General features: G+C 36.9%; 1 protein-coding gene across 3 annotated transcripts in view; it reads left to right on the forward strand.

Annotated features, from left to right (window-relative positions):
* The first annotated feature begins 5,766 nt into the window (after positions 1-5,766).
* LOC127837490 (glutamine synthetase-like) overlaps positions 5,767-20,548 on the forward strand; it is a 28,828-nt gene continuing 14,046 nt past the window's right edge. For 2 of the 3 annotated variants that reach the window (XM_052364622.1, XM_052364620.1), the window contains exons 1-6: positions 5,767-5,933; positions 15,140-15,312; positions 15,659-15,820; positions 16,067-16,213; positions 17,579-17,706; positions 17,960-18,159. In XM_052364622.1, the coding sequence (XP_052220582.1) occupies positions 15,141-15,312; positions 15,659-15,820; positions 16,067-16,213; positions 17,579-17,706; positions 17,960-18,159 (809 nt within the window). In that variant the 5' untranslated portion in view covers positions 5,767-5,933; position 15,140. Of the gene's footprint in view, positions 5,934-11,184; positions 11,352-15,139; positions 15,313-15,658; positions 15,821-16,066; positions 16,214-17,578; positions 17,707-17,959; positions 18,160-20,548 lie in introns of those variants that run through there. The other variant, XM_052364621.1, reaches the window with a different exon arrangement.

The following is a 20,548-nucleotide window of genomic DNA, read 5'->3' on the forward strand; positions in this document are numbered from 1 at the left end:
CCAAGCGCTACTACGTAGCATCATCTACTTTTTACGCGTGGTCGCAGATCGTAACCTGCGAAAAAAACATGATACCTTGTCTGTCAGTAAAATGAGACAATTTACATTTTTTCAAAGCTAAATAAAAATTATATGTCCACTCTTCAAGTTCGACAAAGTAGGATCAACGAATCTTGAAAGCACATTGAGGTGAACATCTTCGTCCTATTAGACGCATCTATTTGTGTATATGTGGTGTGATGACATCCAGACAAGGTCGAATACCTTATATCATATCAGTAGGAATTGTGTTACTATAAATAGAACTTAGGGTATCAATTAATTCATTTTTAATCGGTCCCGATAATGTAACGCATGTCATTGACGCATATACTATCTTATCAAGCTGCATAAGCTGTTAGATTAATCGAAATATATTAGTATCGCCTGCTTCATCCGTGAGAACTTTTGATTGCAATACACATGGAAGTTATGGGTTATTTAACGTATCGCACAACGCTAATTTGTATAAGAAACACATTCTGTATTTGATCTTAAGACCTTGTGTATTGTAATTGATATGCTCACGATCCAACATTGGACGTGGAAGTAATATAAAAAAAACATCGCCGTCGTGTATGCGCGTTCAAGCCACAGTGAGGACACCAGGGCGTTGCGCAACGTCGCCATTTCATGTCGCATTCTTGCCGAATCCTAAATACTTGTTTAGAACGTCCGTATCGCATTCATCATTTTTCATTGTTTCTAAATACTGCATGCTAAAAACTCTCGTGGGTGCGTGCTTCCTATGTTCAAAAACCGCAAGAAAGCTCTCACTGTTCTTGCCTTAGAACTTGTTTTAACCAGTTACTTCCAAGTGTATACCACGTAAAAAATGCGGCAGAAATGCGTCAATCAATATGATTCAATATATACTTTTTTAAATGACATTTAACATAAATGTTGAAATGATGACAGACGATGACGCAATGTTGCAAATCGTTGCTGTTCTGTTAATATTATAAAACAGAACGGATAAAACCAAAGATTTGCTGTAAAATTTGTCAGCCTATATTGTACGTAAAGCCAATAAATGGTTAAATGCGCTTTATTCATAAAAAGCTTTATTTCCACCACTTTCTGTAGCTGTTGAAATCATATTTCAGTATATTATTGTGCGTTAAACATATGCGCTCATAAGCTTATATAGTTTAAGAAACGTTGCATTAATTACATATGTGTATTTCTTCCACTTTCAGTAGTTGTACAGACCGTATTTACTCATAGTCATAAGTAAATTTATTATTCGAAATTCTCAAAATACTATCAAATCCTCATTATCATTATCAACAAAGTTGTATTAAAAATAATAACACACGGACAAACTATGAGTGGGTGTTTTTTATTTGACAGTGCTTTCTACGAAAAAGCAATGTGCAACACAGATCGACCTTAGTGGCGTCGGTCACCCTCGAGGCGTCCGGATACGTTGCGACATCCTTCTATATATATATTTAATAATACTTCACTATTGGCATGCCATGCATATGCATGTTTAACGATACTTATAACGACGTGTCGTACAGAAATGAGTTAGTATCGTTTCAATTATGTATATAACTGTGAATGAACCATCTTTTTTGGGGGATGGGGATTTCACAGTATGTCTGCTTCATTCTGAACCGTAGATAGGCGCACACGCCGAAGTCTCCAATAGGAAATATGTCTGTTTGTTTGTCTGCCTGTCTGTTTGTATAACTGTGTATCTGGTTGTTCACGCATATCTTTCTCCATATATATATATTATTTCTGAATTATTTCCGGCACGACGTTATAAGTTTAATTAAACATGCATATGTATCATTATCATTAAACATCGACATCAGACGGTAAGCATAAACTCTAAATTGTACACTTGCACAATTTAACTACACCATTCAAAAGCACAAGCCTATGGACGCCACGAAACAATCTGCCGAAAGCGCACACAAATTTGACGCCTTAAATGTCCATCCGCCACGCCTCAAATGTCCATCCGCCACGCCTCAAATGTCCATCCGCCACGCCTCAAATGTCCATCCGCCACGCCTCAAATGTCCATCCGCCACGCCTCAAATGTCCATCCGCCACGCCTCAAATGTCCATCCGCCACGCCTCAAATGTCCATCCGCCACGCCTCAAATGTCCATCCGCCACGCCTCAAATGTCCATCCGCCACGCCTCAAATGTCCATCCGCCACGCCTCAAATGTCCATCCGCCACGCCTCAAATGTCCATCCGCCACGCCTCAATGTCCATCCGCCACGCTCAAATGTCCATCCGCCACGCCTCAAATGTCCATCCGCCACGCCTCAAATGTCCATCCGCCACGCCTCAAATGTCCATCCGCCACGCCTCAAATGTCCATCCGCCACGCCTCAAATGTCCATCCGCCACGCCTCAAAATGTTCCATCCGCCACGCCTCAAATGTCCATCCGCCACGCCTCAAATGTCCATCCGCCACGCCATCAAATGTCCATCCGCCACGCCTCAAATGTCCATCCGCCACGCCTCAAATGTCCATCCGCCACGCCTCAAATGTCCATCCGCCACGCCTCAAATGTCCATCCGCCACGCCTCAAATGTCCATCCGCCACGCCTCAAATGTCCATCCGCCACGCCTCAAATGTCCATCCGCCACGCCTCAAATGTCCATCCGCCACGCCTCAAATGTCCATCCGCCACGCCTCAAATGTCCATCCGCCACGCCTCAATGTCCATCCGCCACGCCTCAAATGTCCATCCGCCACGCCTCAAATGTCCATCCGCCACGCCTCAAATGTCCATCCGCCACGCCTCAAATGTCCATCCGCCACGCCTCAAATGTCCATCCGCCACGCCTCAAATGTCCATCCGCCACGCCTCAAATGTCCATCCGCCGCCGAATCGAAAATTGCACAAAGTGAAGAATTACTTTTGTTTAATGCAGCTGGATGTTTACATGTTTACAAGATTTATTCACCATCACAAATCAAAAGAGACGCACATAACTTCACGTACACCCATAACAATAATCGGTAGTAATCAAGTATTCAGGTTTAATCGCAAACGGCTTTCGCAACACTAACTACTCATTTTTCGTGTTGTCTTTCTTGTTGTTTTTTTAATGGCAGTGGGGCGTATGAGGTCAAATGGCTCATGACATGTGTCTGGGTGCCTTTATCACCTTTGAAACCTCTAGTTTTAGATAAATCTTCAAATGAGCATCGTAAACATAAAGTGCTGTTTTGGCAAACCATGTAAATAACACATGGTCGAATTCATTTCTCAAATTAGCACAATAAACGCAAATCAAAAGCACCACCCAAACGCACCCGAACACAGACGAAAAAAACAAACAACAAACCACTCAAACCACAACATCTTCAAACCTATACCCAGGGTAAAGGATCAAGAGACATTGTGTGGTTGCAAATTAAACATAAATGAATGTAAACACAACGGAAAGTGATGCTGTATTCCAAGTAATCGACACAAACTGCAAGAAAAATTGAATTTTATGCTCTGAAGATTTGTGCATAGGTATTTCAATAACTTAAGACATTTGCAAAAATACATTTCGTTGCGGTGTGTTTACATTCTTTCCAGCCCGTGTGTAAACCCCTGAAACCACGTCCTGCACAATGAAACCCCAAACAGCGTGGTTAAATCATAAGTATTCGAATATTATTATGCAGAATAATTGATGACGAAATTTTGCAACAGCTGCATTTAACAGATATCAATATCTTATGTCAAAGCAACGAAAAGATACAAGTAATCGTCCTAATATAGAACGTAAGAATAACATGTTATATTAAATATTCAGTACATACCAGTAACACAACAAAAAAAGAAAACACTTGAACAATTTTACTATTGCGGGAATTTAAACATACTAAATTTTAAATAAATATTGACTTAACAAATATAACTATCTACATGTATACGAAGTGAGATTCTAATACAAATTAAACACATAACTTAGAACAATAATTCGGATTAATTCTATCATTGCAATAGTACACGTAAAAATAATTTAACTGATTATTTAAATACATATATTCATTAAGGGGCGGAAGGAGGAGGGTTGTCACCCCTTTATATGGCTCCTTTTCCATAACCAATACCCGTCAAATACACACCAAGAATGTCGAATCAATAGATTTGCAATGAGCTATATATAAACCCCAAAACGAAAAACCCGTGAATTTTTCGCGCTAAATCCCAAACAAGAAATCCGTGCATATTCACGCTGAAATATTACCTTACTTTCTTCTTTAAGTAACCTTTTCAATACACATACCATACTGTATTTATCAAACCGAGGATAACTTCATATGCATTCGTTTACTGGACACACCGTTAACGATTTTCGATATAGGAAATCTATGCATTTTATAGCACGGCAAATGTGTACACATTGCTCATGTTGAACATATATGTGATTATTTATTGAAGGAATGGAACTTACCAAGCTTTAAATAGCTTTTACAATTTGGTTGGCAGAAAACAATTGACATATGAGATGTTATCATTCACAATATACCAGATGGTGATCTTTGCTCTTAATTGCACATACTACTGTGCCGTTGCCACAAATTGGACTTTTTTGGGGCTTGTTCACACATTTTTGTATTAATGAAAAGTGCATTTTATAGCACGGCAAATGTGTACAAATTGCTTATGTTGAACATGTGTGCTAGTCAACACAATAGCGTGTAGACTAAATTCTGAAAACTTGTCAATATCGCAAACACTTCTGAGCTGCGTTCAGCCTATGCATGCCCTTACAGTCGGCTGTGACTAACCATCAACTGGTCCATTCTGCATTATTGAAGTATAGTCGCCAAATAAAAGTCAATGCTCTTGTCAGGTTCAGTAAGTTTAACTAGCTCCGGTTGTATAGTGTCTTTACTATCCACATATGGAACGCCATAGCTGTCTTACAGTTACGTTGTTACATATCTTTCATGTCTTCTTTAGAAGGTGTCTTATTATGTCAAACCGTCGTGATATTTTGTCCATATCTGGTGTTGAATTGTCAAATAACAGTCCTACTATGTCAGTCAGCACCAGATTTGGACAAGATAATACGACGGTTCGACATAATAGGACTGTATTTTGACAAGTCGACATCACACTTGGACAAGATAAGACGACTGTTGGACATAATAAGACTGTATTTTGACAAGTCAACAGCACATTTGACAAGATAACATGACGGTTGGACATAATACGACTGTATTTTGACAAGTCAACAACACATTTGGACAAGATATTAGATAATACGACGGTTAGACATAATAGGACTGTATTTTGACAAGTCAGCACCAGATTTGGAAAACATAACACGACGGTTTGACATAGTAGAACTGTGTTTTGACAAGTCAACATTACATTTGGACAAGATAACAGTTTGGTTTGACATAATAAGACAGTATTTAGACAAGCCAGCACCACATTCAGACAAGATAACAAGACGGTTTGACATAATACGACTTTGTTTTGAAAATACAACAACAAATATGGACAAGATATCACGACGGTTTGACATAAAAATACACATTCTAAAGACGACAGAAAGAAATGTTACAACGTAAGACAGTTATGGCGTTCCATACCACATCTATCATTTATAATAGGACAATGTATTGCTTAATCTATTTGGTGAGTTTAGCCTATCATGTTTTGACCGATTATCACGTGAGTTTAGCATATCGTGCTTTATCCGATAATCACGTGAAGGGTGAGATAGGTATAAATACCAGAACAACTGACCTTCTACCTTTCACGGCGACAGAACATAGCGGCAGTATACATTTCATACCTGGAATTTCAACGCGAACCATTATACGTTAAAACGAGGAGCCCTTTGTGTTGTCGAAACCCATAAGCAGTCTTTCAACAACAAAACAAAACAAGAATAACCCAAGTAAGTAAAACATGTATATTTTATTAACTTCGTGTTTACATTAAATTGTAATAATTTTGGTAGTATGCAAAGGCGTTAAATGACAATATTTTAGTGGCACAGTTGTAATTTTCAATGTATGTGATCATTTACTGAAGGAATGACACCGACCAAGCTTTAAATGGCTTATACAATTCGGTTGGCATATAACAATTGGCACAGGAGATGTAATCATTCACAATATTTGCCAGATGGCGATATTTGTTCTTAATTTCACATACTACTGTGCCGTCGCCACAAATCGGACTTTATTGGGGCTTGTTCACATAGGTTTTTATCCATAACAATGTATCCTTATATAACTAAACGTGCACATCTGTAATGTTTTGAATAGCCGTAAGGTTCATGTAAAGTGTCAAAAGGTGTATTCTTCAAATAGGGATAGTTCAATAAATATTATGTCATTTAATTCAATTTATATGTTAATATGCTCGTAAATACTTATAGAACATATCAGTAAATGAAAAAGAAAAAAATAAATATGCAAAATGTTGCTTTTGAAGAATTAAACATTGCATGCATGAAAATATCAAATTAACTAACAGTTAAATTTAACAAATTCCTTTGGTGAAAAGATTGTATACACTTAATTTTAGGTACTACATATGAAAATTCCACACAACACACACCAACAATCCTAAAATATGCAAAAGAAAAACATCAACAAATGTCAAAAAGTAACAAACAAAATTAGGAACTACTTTAAGTATGGTGTACCAATTGAGACATTAAAATATATTTACTATTTTACATTTGTTGGAAAAGTTACTATATTTTAATTTTAATGATAAGAAAAGTATTAAGAAAATATATATTCTGTCTGCATTTGACATTTCATGATACTATACTTTTTACAATGTTTTACTATAGACATATATTGCCATATAAAGAAAAATGTCGCACCCCTTGGCAGCCATGTTTATCAAACAAAATAAAAAAAATTCCAACTCATCAAAGATATAATTTACACCAATATTATGAACAAATTTCATTCAAATCACACAATAAATGTGGCCTACAAAAAATGTACTATACTAACAAAAGGAAACACTTTAAATGTTCATTTAAAATTAAAAGTACTTTAAAATACGACTTTATGACAACTTTCAAACATATGACGACCATGTGCATGTCCTCCTCGAACACCATACACGATTTTTTCGATTAATTTGTGGGCATAAAAACATCCGGTTTCAGAAAATTCGACCGACCACTATTTCAATTAAAGATCTAGACATAATATATGTGTGATCGGAAAAATGAATAATACAAATGTATTGCAAACGTACATATAAAACAAAGTAAACACTTACCTTTCTATAAAAACCTTGTAAGCGTTCAAAAATGCATTTGTTATTGTCTGGCCATGATGTCTGGTTCAGCTAGCCGTTATTTGCCGGAAGTATATTCGAAAAATATTTCGTTTCAAAATCGATCATTTATAAATTACTCACGATCCGTTTGTTCTAATACTTGTATAATTTGTTTATGAGGTAATTTCAAGTTTAAGTTATGTTATAAAGTAAATATTTAATATAAGCAATATTCAACAAATTCGAAAATACGAATCAATACACATTTCTGACCAAGATGGACGACCGATGAAATTAAATCGGGAGGAGAGTCAATTATATAAAGATTCTTTTCAAATTGTGCGTTTCAAGTAAGTGTCATTGCTATGAAGATATTATGAAAATGATATATTTTCATTAATTTTATTTTATAAGATCATAACTCTTATTGTTCGCATGCTATGTGCGTGGAAAGTTAGTATTTTTCCAAAATCTATACATAGCGACTCATGGCATTGACCTGTTCATTTTGAAATACGCATAGTATCGTTGTGGGGCTGTATTGACGCAAGTCAATGCTAGGAGTATCGTACATATAACTTGCCTATACTGTTGGTGTTTTTATTTGGTGCATTTGTGTTTTTTAATTGTATACATATATGGAATAAAAATGTGATTATTGCAACCATATGTAAATTTCATTAACTTATTTTGGGTATTACTGATCATTTTTATATTTTAAATTTCTTCTATGTGGGGTCATTTTGGGACTTTACATGAACCTTAACCCATTACAAATCAAGATTAATTCTAATAATGTAAACTTCGTAATTGCGATGAAACCGGATATGTTGTGCTTTAATGCAATGAACCTATTTTCATAGAATAGACTATATATAGAAATGCATTCACTAAAAACAGGAAGACTAAACTGCCATTTTAAATAAATATATCATATTTCTATACAATGACACAGCAAGTCGAATATTGTTCAGTCAACTCTTCCTGGTCGCTCTCAATCGATATCGGCAGGTATATATGATCGGGAATTTCAGCTGGTGGTTTCCCAATTATTACCTTACGAAGGTGCGCACTGATTATTGATTTTCGCCGCGCGTGGCTAGCATAATACCTATTGAACGACATACGTTTAATAACATATCGCGAAATGGTTGGCAAAATTCACCGTCGGCCTTACCCAGACACGTACAATTTTTTTGCATTTTGTATCATTAGCCATGATCTGAAAATATTAAACGAAATGTAATTTAGTCGCATTCAAATGCAAGATTGGTGTGTGGGGTACTTGATCAACTTTGAAAGGTCCCAAACCTATCACACCATCGTTTTGTTAGTCAGATTTTTTCTCCTATATTATGCTTGTATAATTTAGTTTTGATTCCATATAGATACATACACATTAAGGAAAGTTCAAATGTTTGAATTAATCTTCCTGTTTAAGAATCCGTTATATGGCCATTTGCGTGTAATCCCATCCTATGTAAATGTAAGTACTTTAATGTAACCAGATAGTCGTATATACGTCTTTCTTACGACATGGTAGTAAGTTTAAATAATAATCGCGTATGCAACAGCGTGCACATTGACGTGCAACATATGTGCCCACGCACTTATCATTCGCAACTCCTTACGTAGTTGGATGACATTAACCCATTTATGCCTAGCGTCTAGAAAAAAAGGCCTTAGCAAACAGCGCAGCCCCAGATGAGACGCCGCATGAAGCGGCGTCTCATCTGAGTCTGCGCTGTTTGCTTAAAGGAATTTCTGTAAGAAATATCCTAATTATAGGAATAAATATACTAGACATCCCTAATTTTGGAAATAAATTGATCCAATCTAGAAGGATGTGAGAGTCCACTAGGCATAAATGGGTTAATTTTGTTAATTGTCCCGGTGATGCCCTAAAGGCATGGAGATACTCGACAATGTTCGAAATGGTATTGCAGAGAAATATACTCGATTGCCATAAAATTAATATTACATTATGTATCCTGAAATATAGTTTGTGCATTACGCATCGTACGACATCTTATTTGGATGTATATTATTTCATTACAGAGAACAAGAAGCGAACACACTAGTCACATAACCCTTATCTATTGAATAACTTTTACACAATCATTCGCATACGGCACTGTGCGTATCCCGTGTGTGTACGTGCATTCGCACGTCCATCCGTCCGTCCATCCACTAAAGGTTACATGTGGAAGTATGAATAGTCGGAAACATTCGTAACCCGTAGTAATGTTAAGCATATGAATACCTATGCCTCTTTAAACATGTATACATGGCGACCCAACAAAATTAGTGAACCAATGCATGGACTACCTTACTATCACTAAATTAAATCTGGGATCATTTGAGAAAAGTGTTCAAATGCGCTAATTTTCTTTTCAAGCGTCAATGTCACAAATCAAATGTTCGTGATAATTTAATTGGTACCACATAAGCCTAGTGCTAGTATTCAATAGGATTTTGTATAAAATCTTTTTAACTTAACACGGTTTCCAAATCATAAAATGGATTTGCTATTTTAGCAATACAAGTCGTTCAAAGTGCTGTCCAAATTCTGTCTAATACATTTGCCGAAATAGTCCTGGATCTTTGCACTTTGGCACTTTGCGCATCGCACGTGTTTTTTCGTCATCACCGCTTTTCCCATACTGAAGCGATTCTACAAGTAAAAAGTCGTTTATTTGTAATGAGGGTGTTGACACCTAGATTGGCAAAGCTAACCTGAATGTCCGTTTTAGGTCAGTGCTCGACATAAATACGTAATGGGCCGGGGGTTAAGAGTACTTTTAACTGTTTGGGGTCAGGAGTACTCTTATTTCTGACGTACTGGCCATTTTGAGTTTGTGTAGAGGTGCAATCAGTGCGTTTTATGGAATGTAACATGCGTAGCTTACACGTGCACAGGTGATGGTGGAAAATTTGAACACGGAAGTGTTTGGACACAATCATGTTTGATTCTTGGCGAACGCCTTCAACTGACGCTGATGTGTTCGCACGCCCCACAGTAAATCACTCAATCCAATGCATATACATACATTCATCTTCTTTCATGGTCCGTCTATAAAGTGTCACGCTATATTTGACAATTTTATTCCCCCTCCCCCCATCACAAACTGTCACCAATCTTGGACCCCCCCCCCCTCCCCCCTCCCCCCCCCCCCCCAAGTACAACACACTTTTTTAATTAACACCTAATTAAATTGAATCTAAAACACAATTCTCTATTAAACTGTATTTAAATATAAATTCCACTTAAAGTACTAGCACATTATTGAAATTACTAAAAGTAGAACTGACAATAGTTGTGCACAGTTATCCATTGAAACAGTAACTAAATCTACAGCGTAGATGCTGTTTTGACGTAACACTTATTCACATTTTACACACAATTTTTGAAAATTATCTTTAAAGATATTTATTTCTACTAAAGAATACATAAATTACAAATACAATAATAAAAAATGTTTTACTTCACACATGGATTGACCTCCTCCCCGCCCCGTCTTTCCTACACCCCCTCCCCCACCCTCTTGAGCGTGACGTACCTTATGGACGGCCCCTGCAAATAACAGTTCACACAGAGTTCAAGAACAAACCCATATACGAGACAAAAACATGAAACGTCTAAAATAAATAAAAGGAATAAAACTGTTAGTCCGCATAATCATTTATACTTATAGTAAACAAGACACGCCTTTGTTTTCTTCCATTTTACAACGCGAAAATTTTCCATTTACATGTGGCGAAAAACAAATCGATACTCGCATGAATTGCCATGGCCTCGACACTCCAGTAGTAAACGCACCATGATGAAACCACGTCCCTCTATCACTCCTACAACCCGTGCATGAGACGGACGTGTCGTAAGAGTATAAAAGCCACCGGTTTATCGGTTTTAGAGCACAAATCGCAACTGACTCAGTGTGTTATGTTGTCTATATGTTAATTATGGTTATAGAACTGGTATAAAAAATATATATATACGAATATTGGAAGATACCGTTAGTTAGTTAATTCTCTACCAAGAAACGCGTGTTTAACTTAAAACAAAGTAAGTAAATTTCTTTATGTATTTTTTTTTTCGTTAGTGCTATTCTTTAAATGGGTTTCTTTTGATTATTTATGCAAATGTTCATACTTGGATTTATTTAAACTAGCTAAATGTGTTTATATTATTTAACTGAAATATATATTTGACATTTCAAAATCTTTATTTTTAATTTCCATTTAATTGTGTAGTTAATTTGATTGTTGACATGTTTTAACTTCCACTGCTAAAAGTCACGTATTCACTGTACCTCTAGTAGAAAATTCAAATACCTAAACATAACGCTGACGTACAAGGAAGTTATATTTGGTTTATTTATACTTTTTGTGGAATTTTTATGACTGGGACATAATCTATAATCCTTTAAAAGGAAGGAGTTCAATAAACAGGTTTGTTTTTAGTTTGTAAAGAATACCCGGTAGTAAGTAAATGAGTAGGTCTGTTTCTTCTGTATTGATTTCTTTAATATAAAAGCTGTCTCCGTTATTAAACATCCGAACATTCTTCTCCATACAAGCTTTATTACTGACTAACTTTATTCCTTATGTTCAGCTACATTGTATGTATCGAACTATGCAGGCCAATGCCCTGTATTTTGTTTACCAGATTTTCCGAAGGAAAAACCTGGTAATTAGATTGGCGAATGTCGGCGGGCGGGCGGGCTTAACAAGCTTGTCCGGGCCATAACTTTGTCGTTCATTGTGAGATTTTAAAATCATCTGGCACATTTGTTCACCATCATTAGACGGTGTTTCGCGCGATAGAATTATGTCGATATCTCCAAGGTCAAGGTCACGATTTGAGTTCAAAGGTCAAAAATGGCTATAAATGAGCTTGTCCGGGCCATAACTTTGTCGTTCATCGTCAGATTTTAAAATCATTTGGCACATTTGTTCACCATCATTAGACGGTGTGTCGCGCGAAAGAATTACGTCGATATCTCCAAGGTCAAGGTCACACATTGAGTTCAAAGGTCGAAAATGGCCATAAATGAGCTTGTTCGGGCCATATCTATGTCATTCATTGTGAGATTTTAAAATCATTCGGCACATTTGTTCACCATCATGGGACGGTGTGTGGCACGAAAGAATTACGTCAATAATTCCAAGGTCAAGGTCACCACGACTTGAAATATATTTATTTTGATACAAATGGGGTTAATTATACACAATTATCAGATAAAGGGAGACAACTAAAAATGAACTGATTAAATCAGTTCAGTTTTAGTTGTCTCACTTTATCTTACTTTTTTTCACATTGAAAACCTGGTTTTGTGACAATTTTGTCCCTTGTTTTCATTTTCAACGCAAGCGCGAATCATCTAGGTCAGATTTACATGTGGAGTTCCCATGTACTTCTTCCCATCTCCGCGATTTCATAAATTCATTGACGTTGTTGTTTACTAAAAAGTATGTTACCAATGCGTCACACGTTTTACTATACACTTAAAATATACTGTAATTATCAACGCAATCGGAAATCGTTCACATGGTGAACGGTGCTCACGCGCGCTGCGCTTGACAGGCATCAGCTGATCGGGTTATGATTCAGTACGTTAACAAAGGAATGAGAAGTAGGCCAGTGCGTGCTTACCGCACTCGCTGACGATGTGAGAACTGTAGTACGATGAACTAGAGAATGTTACGTAGTTCAGATATCGTTATACATCTTAACCCATTTAAGCTAAGTGGACACGCCAATCGTTCTAAATTGGATCAATTTAGTTCCAAAATTAGGGATGTCTAGTAGATTTATTTCTTTATTAAGAATATTTCTTACAGAAATTCCTTTAAGCAAACAGCGCAGACCATGATGAGACGCCGCGGTGTCTCATATGGGTCTACGCTGTTTGCCGAGGCCTTTTTTTTAGACACTAGGCATAAATGGGTTGACATCGAGTATCCGATATATGATCTAATATCATCGTTTGGTCTATTTTAGCGCCTATAAGATGCCATCATGGAAAAAGAAACCAGCCACTTTTCATTTCTGTTCAGAATATTGATCGGTGTAATGCAATTAAAAAGCTATTTCTCTTGTTTTGTGATGTGAGTGCATACACCCTACACGCGTTGTGCTCATATACATAATTGAACGCTGATTGTAATAAGACGAGCTGTTTAAATGCAGAGAGCAAATAAAATATGGCAATTTAAAACGTATGCGTGGATCCCCTTACATGAAATAATTTGGTTTATGTGACGTGCTGATACAAGATGATAAATCCGATGTATTTAAGTGCAAACGTTTTGACAAGTTTGTTATCTTACGAGTGTACATATGTATGCGCAGGTTTGCTATGAATGTGTGACGACCCTTTGAATGCTGGGGAATTTGTCGTCGGCTAAAATGTCGTCTGCTGAATTTCTAAAATTAGCATGTTCTTCGATTTTTTCATAGATTACTATCAGAATAGCAAACCGTTTGGATCCTGATGAGACGCCACGTTCTGTGGCGTCTCATCTGGATCCCAACTGTTTGCAAAGGCCTTCAAAATTCGATTCCAGCACTGAAAGAGTTAAATCTGTCGCATACATCCCTGTGTGCGTAACACATGTCGGATCGAGACGGCTTAAACTGGTTTTTGTGAGAATTTTGCATGGGAGATAACCGCACCCGCAATAGTTTGATGGATTATGCTTTACTTAGTCTAGACCGGCTCATTTAAAATTCCTAGTTGATCGGCTGTATCACATTTACGTTAATCATAAATCAGGATATATTACATTTTAGTAGACTCTGGAAACTTTCGTAGAATTGCAGCGTGGGTTTTCCTCATTCGTGGTCAAACAAGTAAATTCATAACTATTTTGTTCAGAGTGAGTGTTGTAGGGAAGTAGCAATATTGATCGAGTTTACTTTTTACGTATCTGCTTGTTTTATATATACGCGAATCAGTTTAAAGAGATCTATATTTAGCTCTAAGCGCGGTGATACGCACACGCGCTTCTCGTATAGGCGACCTGGGTAAAATTGCATGTGGGCTTGGTTGGTGTCGCCATACCGGATAGATTGGGAGTGTCTTCTTATAATCTGGGTACTCCGGAATCCTCCCACCGCACAGGCCCATACCAAAATTGAATAAATTTCATTTAAAACAATATATGGAAATTGCTGTTGCAATTAACTATTAGACCCAACTTTCAAGAGTCTAGTAAGTTAAGAAGAGAAATTATGGGACGTTACTCCCTGGCAGCACATTATGTAGCCTCTTGCGCGCCAAGAAACTATTGAACTTCGTAACACAGACGTTTTCTACTTAAAAGTATAGCTTGAAGTTCGTCATCCGATGACGTTCCTTTATGAAAACGATTGTATTCGTAAACGTTTTATAGATACGCATGCGTTATAGATACATTACTTGATTGAATTGAATGGCCGATACCGGATAGATTGGAGTGTCTTCTTATAATCTGGGTACTCCGGAATCCTCCCACCGCACAGGCCCATACCAAAATTGAATAAATTTCATTTAAAACAAAATATATGGAAATTGCTGTTGCAATTAACTATTAGACCCAACTTTCAAGAGTCTAGTAAGTTAAGAAGAGAAATTATGGGACGTTACTCCCTGGCAGCACATAATGTAGCCTCTTGCGCGCCAAGGAACTATTGAACTTCGTAACACAGACGTTTTCTACTTAAAAGTATAGCTTGAAGTTCGTCATCCGATGACGTTCCTTTATGAAAACGATTGTATTCGTAAACGTTTTATAGATACGCATGCGTTATAGATACATTACTTGATTGAATTGAATGGCCGATATTCATCGTAAATCTCCGCATTACAGAATGTCTGCCCTAGAACACCCCGCTCGTATGGACAAGGCGGTCCTCAATAACTACCTCAGCCTGGATGTGGGCTACGAGAAGACAATGGTCGAATACATCTGGATCGACGGCACGGGCCAGGGTATCCGCAGCAAGTGCAGAACGCTCGATATAGAGCCCAAGGATCCTAGTGGTAGGTTACGGTTTTGCTATTATGTTTTCTGCTGTGAGTCGGATAGGAGCGTTGTTCGCACTTGTTCCCAGTTTTGTTGTATTAAAAATTGTGGTGGATTTTAATCTTAATATTTATTTCAAATTAACGTAATTGTATTCTTCAACGCATCGTTTATTATAAAAAAAATAATAGCGTAGATTTCTTGTAATAAATGCAATACTTTTTCGTTTTGTAAAAAATGTTGTATGGTATTTCAAGCTACGGGCACATAATCAATATATAGATTTTACGATTGATATGTAGTAATGAAATGTCTAACAAATGTGAATATATTAAAAACAAATTTGATTTTTTTTTAAATTAGAATGCCCCATCTGGAACTACGACGGGTCCAGCACATACCAGGCGGAAGGCTCCAACTCTGACATGTACCTACATCCGGTAGCCCTTTTCCGGGACCCGTTCAGAAGAGGCCAGCACAAACTTGTCCTCTGTGAGGTCTTCAAATACAACAACACCCCTGCAGGTAAGACGACGAAAGGGATCAAAGACACAATATTTGAATAAGCACATGATCATTGGGATTACCTTGAATTGTGTTTAAATTTTCTGTACCAAACTGAAGTAATAATTTTCACAAAAATAGAATGTATTTGCAAGGGTTATACTCGTAAACAAAATGGTTAGGTTACTGCGATTTAATTTTTACAAAACCCGAATGCATATAATTGTTTATAAATTTTTCACAAACACAACTTTTTTTGTTTTACAGAAACCAACCATAGACATTCGTGCAAAAAAGCAATGGTTGAAGCCAAGGGTGAAAAGCCATGGTTCGGAATCGAGCAAGAGTACACGCTTCTCGGTCACGACGGCCATCCGTTTGGATGGCCAAAGAACGGGTTTCCCGGCCCACAAGGTTAGTTCGGTTTTGTGATATAACGGTTATGACTTGGGCGCTATATTACCTCTAATGTATTTGAGTTTTTGTTGCGTCGCGTTCGGTTTTATGCCTTAACAGTCTTAACTTTGCTGTTTACAAAATAAGCTTAATTAATAGTCTTTTTTTCAACATTCGGTATGGAAAGATGTTTATAAATACCAACAGTACAGCGCACTGTAAACATTGTTGTTATTTTCGTATACAATGGTATATCCAACTTTATATTTGTTAAATGTATGTCGGGTTTAAACCATTAGACATTAACAATTAAAACGCCCTTAACACTTACAACTTAACTTCAAATAAAAAAATTAACATGCTAAGTTAAAAGTCGGGTTTCATTACATCCACGCAAGGATTGCATGTAAAATTGGTCCGTTTCTATTTCACCTTTTTGATGACACATTTCATCACGGTCTAGCGATGTAGTAAAAACGTGTTCGAACTGAGTATAATTCGATGCACTTAACTAATCGGTAGAATCCAGACATAAATCCAGTATCAACGATTTAAACGAAAATACGCTAATGTATTTCGTAATTTAATTAACATCATTCGGTGTTATAACGAATGATCAATGCATGCCCTTATGTAAGTTTCATCTTTTTCATGCGTGATCAATTGTCCTTAACCCTGTTCCTATTAAAATATGTGTTATATAATTCGCTAATGTGATAGACATTGCACATGCACCATTTCGGTATCAAGAGCATTACTTAACCAAAACACATTAGTTAAGGTCATTGCACCTTAATGGCGTCTGCTTGAGTGACGTTGCGTTTTTGTGATTTCTTTTAACTGGGGCTCTTTTAAAGTTAAACTTCAAACGTATAAAACTTTCCCGTTTGTCATCGTCCACATGGCGGTTTACCTTTGAATTTTTTTTTCATTTGACGCATGAATCACGGACACCTACAAATACATCCTGTAAATATCCTGCCATCGCTCAATTATTCAGGTTCACTTTTTCGTGTTCACGTGACACATTAATCATTTATTTAACATTCATCATGCAATTACATAAAAGCTACTTGAATATGTAAATCAGTTTTAAGTGTTTTCAAATTATGAATGTGAAATGAACTCCTGATAATTTGAACTTAAACGTCTGAATAAATGTTTTCGTATCCGTAACCATACTTTAATCCTATATCTTGTCCTTTGAGCATTAATTTAATAAACGTTTGTTTAAGCAATTCGTTGACTAACCCCCTGCCCGTACCGTCTCCCCCCCCCCCCCGCCGTCCCCTGTCTCCTGTCGCTCCTTTCAGTTTCATTCTATTACATTCACGAATTCAACACCCATCTTGAGCTAACCTCATGTCCCATTGTCCCCTGCAGGTCCGTACTACTGTGGTGTGGGTTCGAACCGTGTGTACGGTCGTGACATCGTGGAGGCCCACTACCGGGCGTGTCTGTACGCTGGGGTCAAGATCGCCGGATGTAACGCGGAGGTCATGCCTTCTCAGGTGCGTTGTTTGGATTATCCTATATTCAGAAGTTTTGGTAAATAACTTTATAGGTTTTAACTATTAATTTTCACATAGACTTCATCAAAAGCATTGCGCCTGTAGAAAATGTATGTATTGCCACTTCATAGGAAGGGTTTTGGTCTTTAAGTGGTGGTATATTTTAAGATTACCAACGTGTGCACTATAAGTTGCACACAACATGAAACGGTGTTATTTGCGAAAAACATTATATACTGTGCTTGCTTTACAGTGGGAATTTCAAATTGGGCCCTGCGAAGGTATCGACGCGGGAGACCATCTCTGGGTGGGGCGATACCTGCTTGAACGGGTGGCGGAAGACTTCGGGGTCGTCATAACATTGGACCCCAAGCCAATGCCCGGGGACTGGAACGGCGCTGGGGCACATACAAACTTCAGCACAGAGGCCATGCGACAGCCAGGTGGCATGAAGTATGTTGAACTGTTCTTTTCATAGAGAATTAATATTTAACAATCCATTGCAACTACAAATTGCTAATATGTGCACCGACATACATGCCATGACAGCTGATTGGAAACGCATTGCGATAGCGTTCCTTTTATAGCCAATGCGTTATTATAATACCAATACGAAGACTTGAAAAATTGCAATACCCATCATATGTACATATATGTGGAATGCGACGCCTTTCGATGAAGTATGTAATAGTCATTGCGATAACCATTTAAATGCATACAGTCAAAAGTATGTTGCAAACCTTGTAACGATTTATAAGCTTCAGTACTTTCAAGGCCTTGGACTCTCAAATAGAATTCTGCAAATTTCACGAATAAATTCATAAAGGTAACCTTTAAAGCAGAACGGTAAATCTTAGATAACCCAAGATTAAGTGTTAACCACAATTTAGAACATAACTGTAAGATTGCATGTTCCCCTGACCTTGATTAAAATGTTAATGATAGATTAGGGAGTTTTATTTCACATAGTTTTATCATATCTTAAAAGAAATGCCTTGCTGTTGTAAAGGATTGATTAACCTAGTAGTGTCCTTTTAAACTTTTCATATCTGTGCAATAATAAGATACCGTATTATATCCTGAATATCGTTTTATAACAAATGAGACAAGTTTCTGTGAAAGTTGGCATTTCAGTTACGCGCTTAACCCATCTATGCCTAGCGTCTAGAAAAAAAGGCATTTGCAAACAGTGTAGACCCAGATGAGACACCGCATGAAGCGGCGTCTCATCTGGGTCTTCGCTGTTTGCTTAAAGGAATTTCTGTAAGAAATATTCTAAATGTAGAAATAAATATACCAGACATCCATTATTTTGGAAATAAATTGATCCAGTTTAGAAGAAAGGGAGAGTCCACTAGGCATAAATGGGTTAATATCGTTATATAACAAATGAGACAAAGTTTCTGTCAAAGTCGGCATTTCAGTTACGCGCTTTATCTACATGACTTAGCCCAGCTTTCGTATAACTATTATCAGTACACACCGGGCCTACTAAGATTATTAGTGTTTTGTCTAGTCAGGTGAAACTGTTATGAACCATTAACTTATGTATATTTTTTATCAGTTATTTATTTGGATAAATTTAGCGACTTATGGTTCCATTTGACACCAAAAACCCTTATGTAAAGTACTTTTAAAGGATGTGTTTTTTTTTATTAAAGGGATCTTTTCACGCTTTGGTAAATTGACAAAATTGAAAAAAGTTGTTTCAGATTCGCAAATTTTCGTGTTAGTTATGATATTTGTGAGGAAACAGTAATACTGAACATTTACCATGCTTTAATATAGCCATTATATGCATCTTTTGACGATTATAAAACCTAAAAATTATAAAGCGTTGCAACGCGAAACGATTGAATAATTTGGAGAGTTCTGTTTTTGTCGTTAAATATTGTATAACTACGAAGATTGCTTATATAAGGTATAAAATACATGAAGTATGTGTACTCGGCGGAATAGCTCAGTAGGCTAAAGCGCTTTTACTTCAGGACTCTGGCAGGACTCCAGGGGTTGCTGGTTCGAAACCTGCTCCGGGCAATGTTCTTTTCCTTTTTTAAATTTTATTCTTGATTTTTTACTGGAGCTTTTACGATCCAATGTTTACATTTATCAATATAAAGCATTTAATGAAATAGTTAAAAAATGCCAAAATCTGTGAAAAGGCCCCTTTAAGTATGCCGTGCATGTTTTTGCTTGTAATCATAAATAACAAATGAAATTCTATTCGTTTGAATTTTGATGAATAGAAAATTATTATTTTATATCTTAATTCTTATAAAATCTTTATAATATTTGTGGTTGAAACTAATGGGCATGTCTGTCCTCGCTTAACCTTTTTATACACTCATTTATATCGATGTTTTTACAGATGCTTGGACATCCCTCTAGTTGTATTAATTACTTGGACATCATGCGAAACATGCGCATGCCATTGACAATGCAATGACGTAAATGCATTAAAGGGGCATTTTCACAGATTTTGGCATTTTTTAACTTATTCATTAAATGCTTTATATTGATAAATGTAAACATTGGATCGTAAAAGCTCCAGTAAAAAATCAAGAATAAAATTAAAAAAAGGAAAAGAACATTGCCCGGAGCAGGTTTCGAACCAGTGACCCCTGGAGTCCTGCCAGAGTCCTGAAGTAAAAACGCTTTAGCCTACTGAGCTATTCCGCCGAGTACACATAATGACGTATTTTATACCTTATATAAGCAATCTTCGTAGTTTCACAAAATTTAACGACAAAAACAGAACTCTCCAAATTATTCAATCGTTTCGCGTTGCAACGCTTTATAATTTTTAGGTTTTAAAATCGTCAAAAGATGCATATAATGGCTA

Source organism: Dreissena polymorpha, chromosome 7 (genome assembly GCF_020536995.1).
Source record: "Dreissena polymorpha isolate Duluth1 chromosome 7, UMN_Dpol_1.0, whole genome shotgun sequence".
Lineage (NCBI taxonomy): Eukaryota > Metazoa > Mollusca > Bivalvia > Myida > Dreissenidae > Dreissena > Dreissena polymorpha.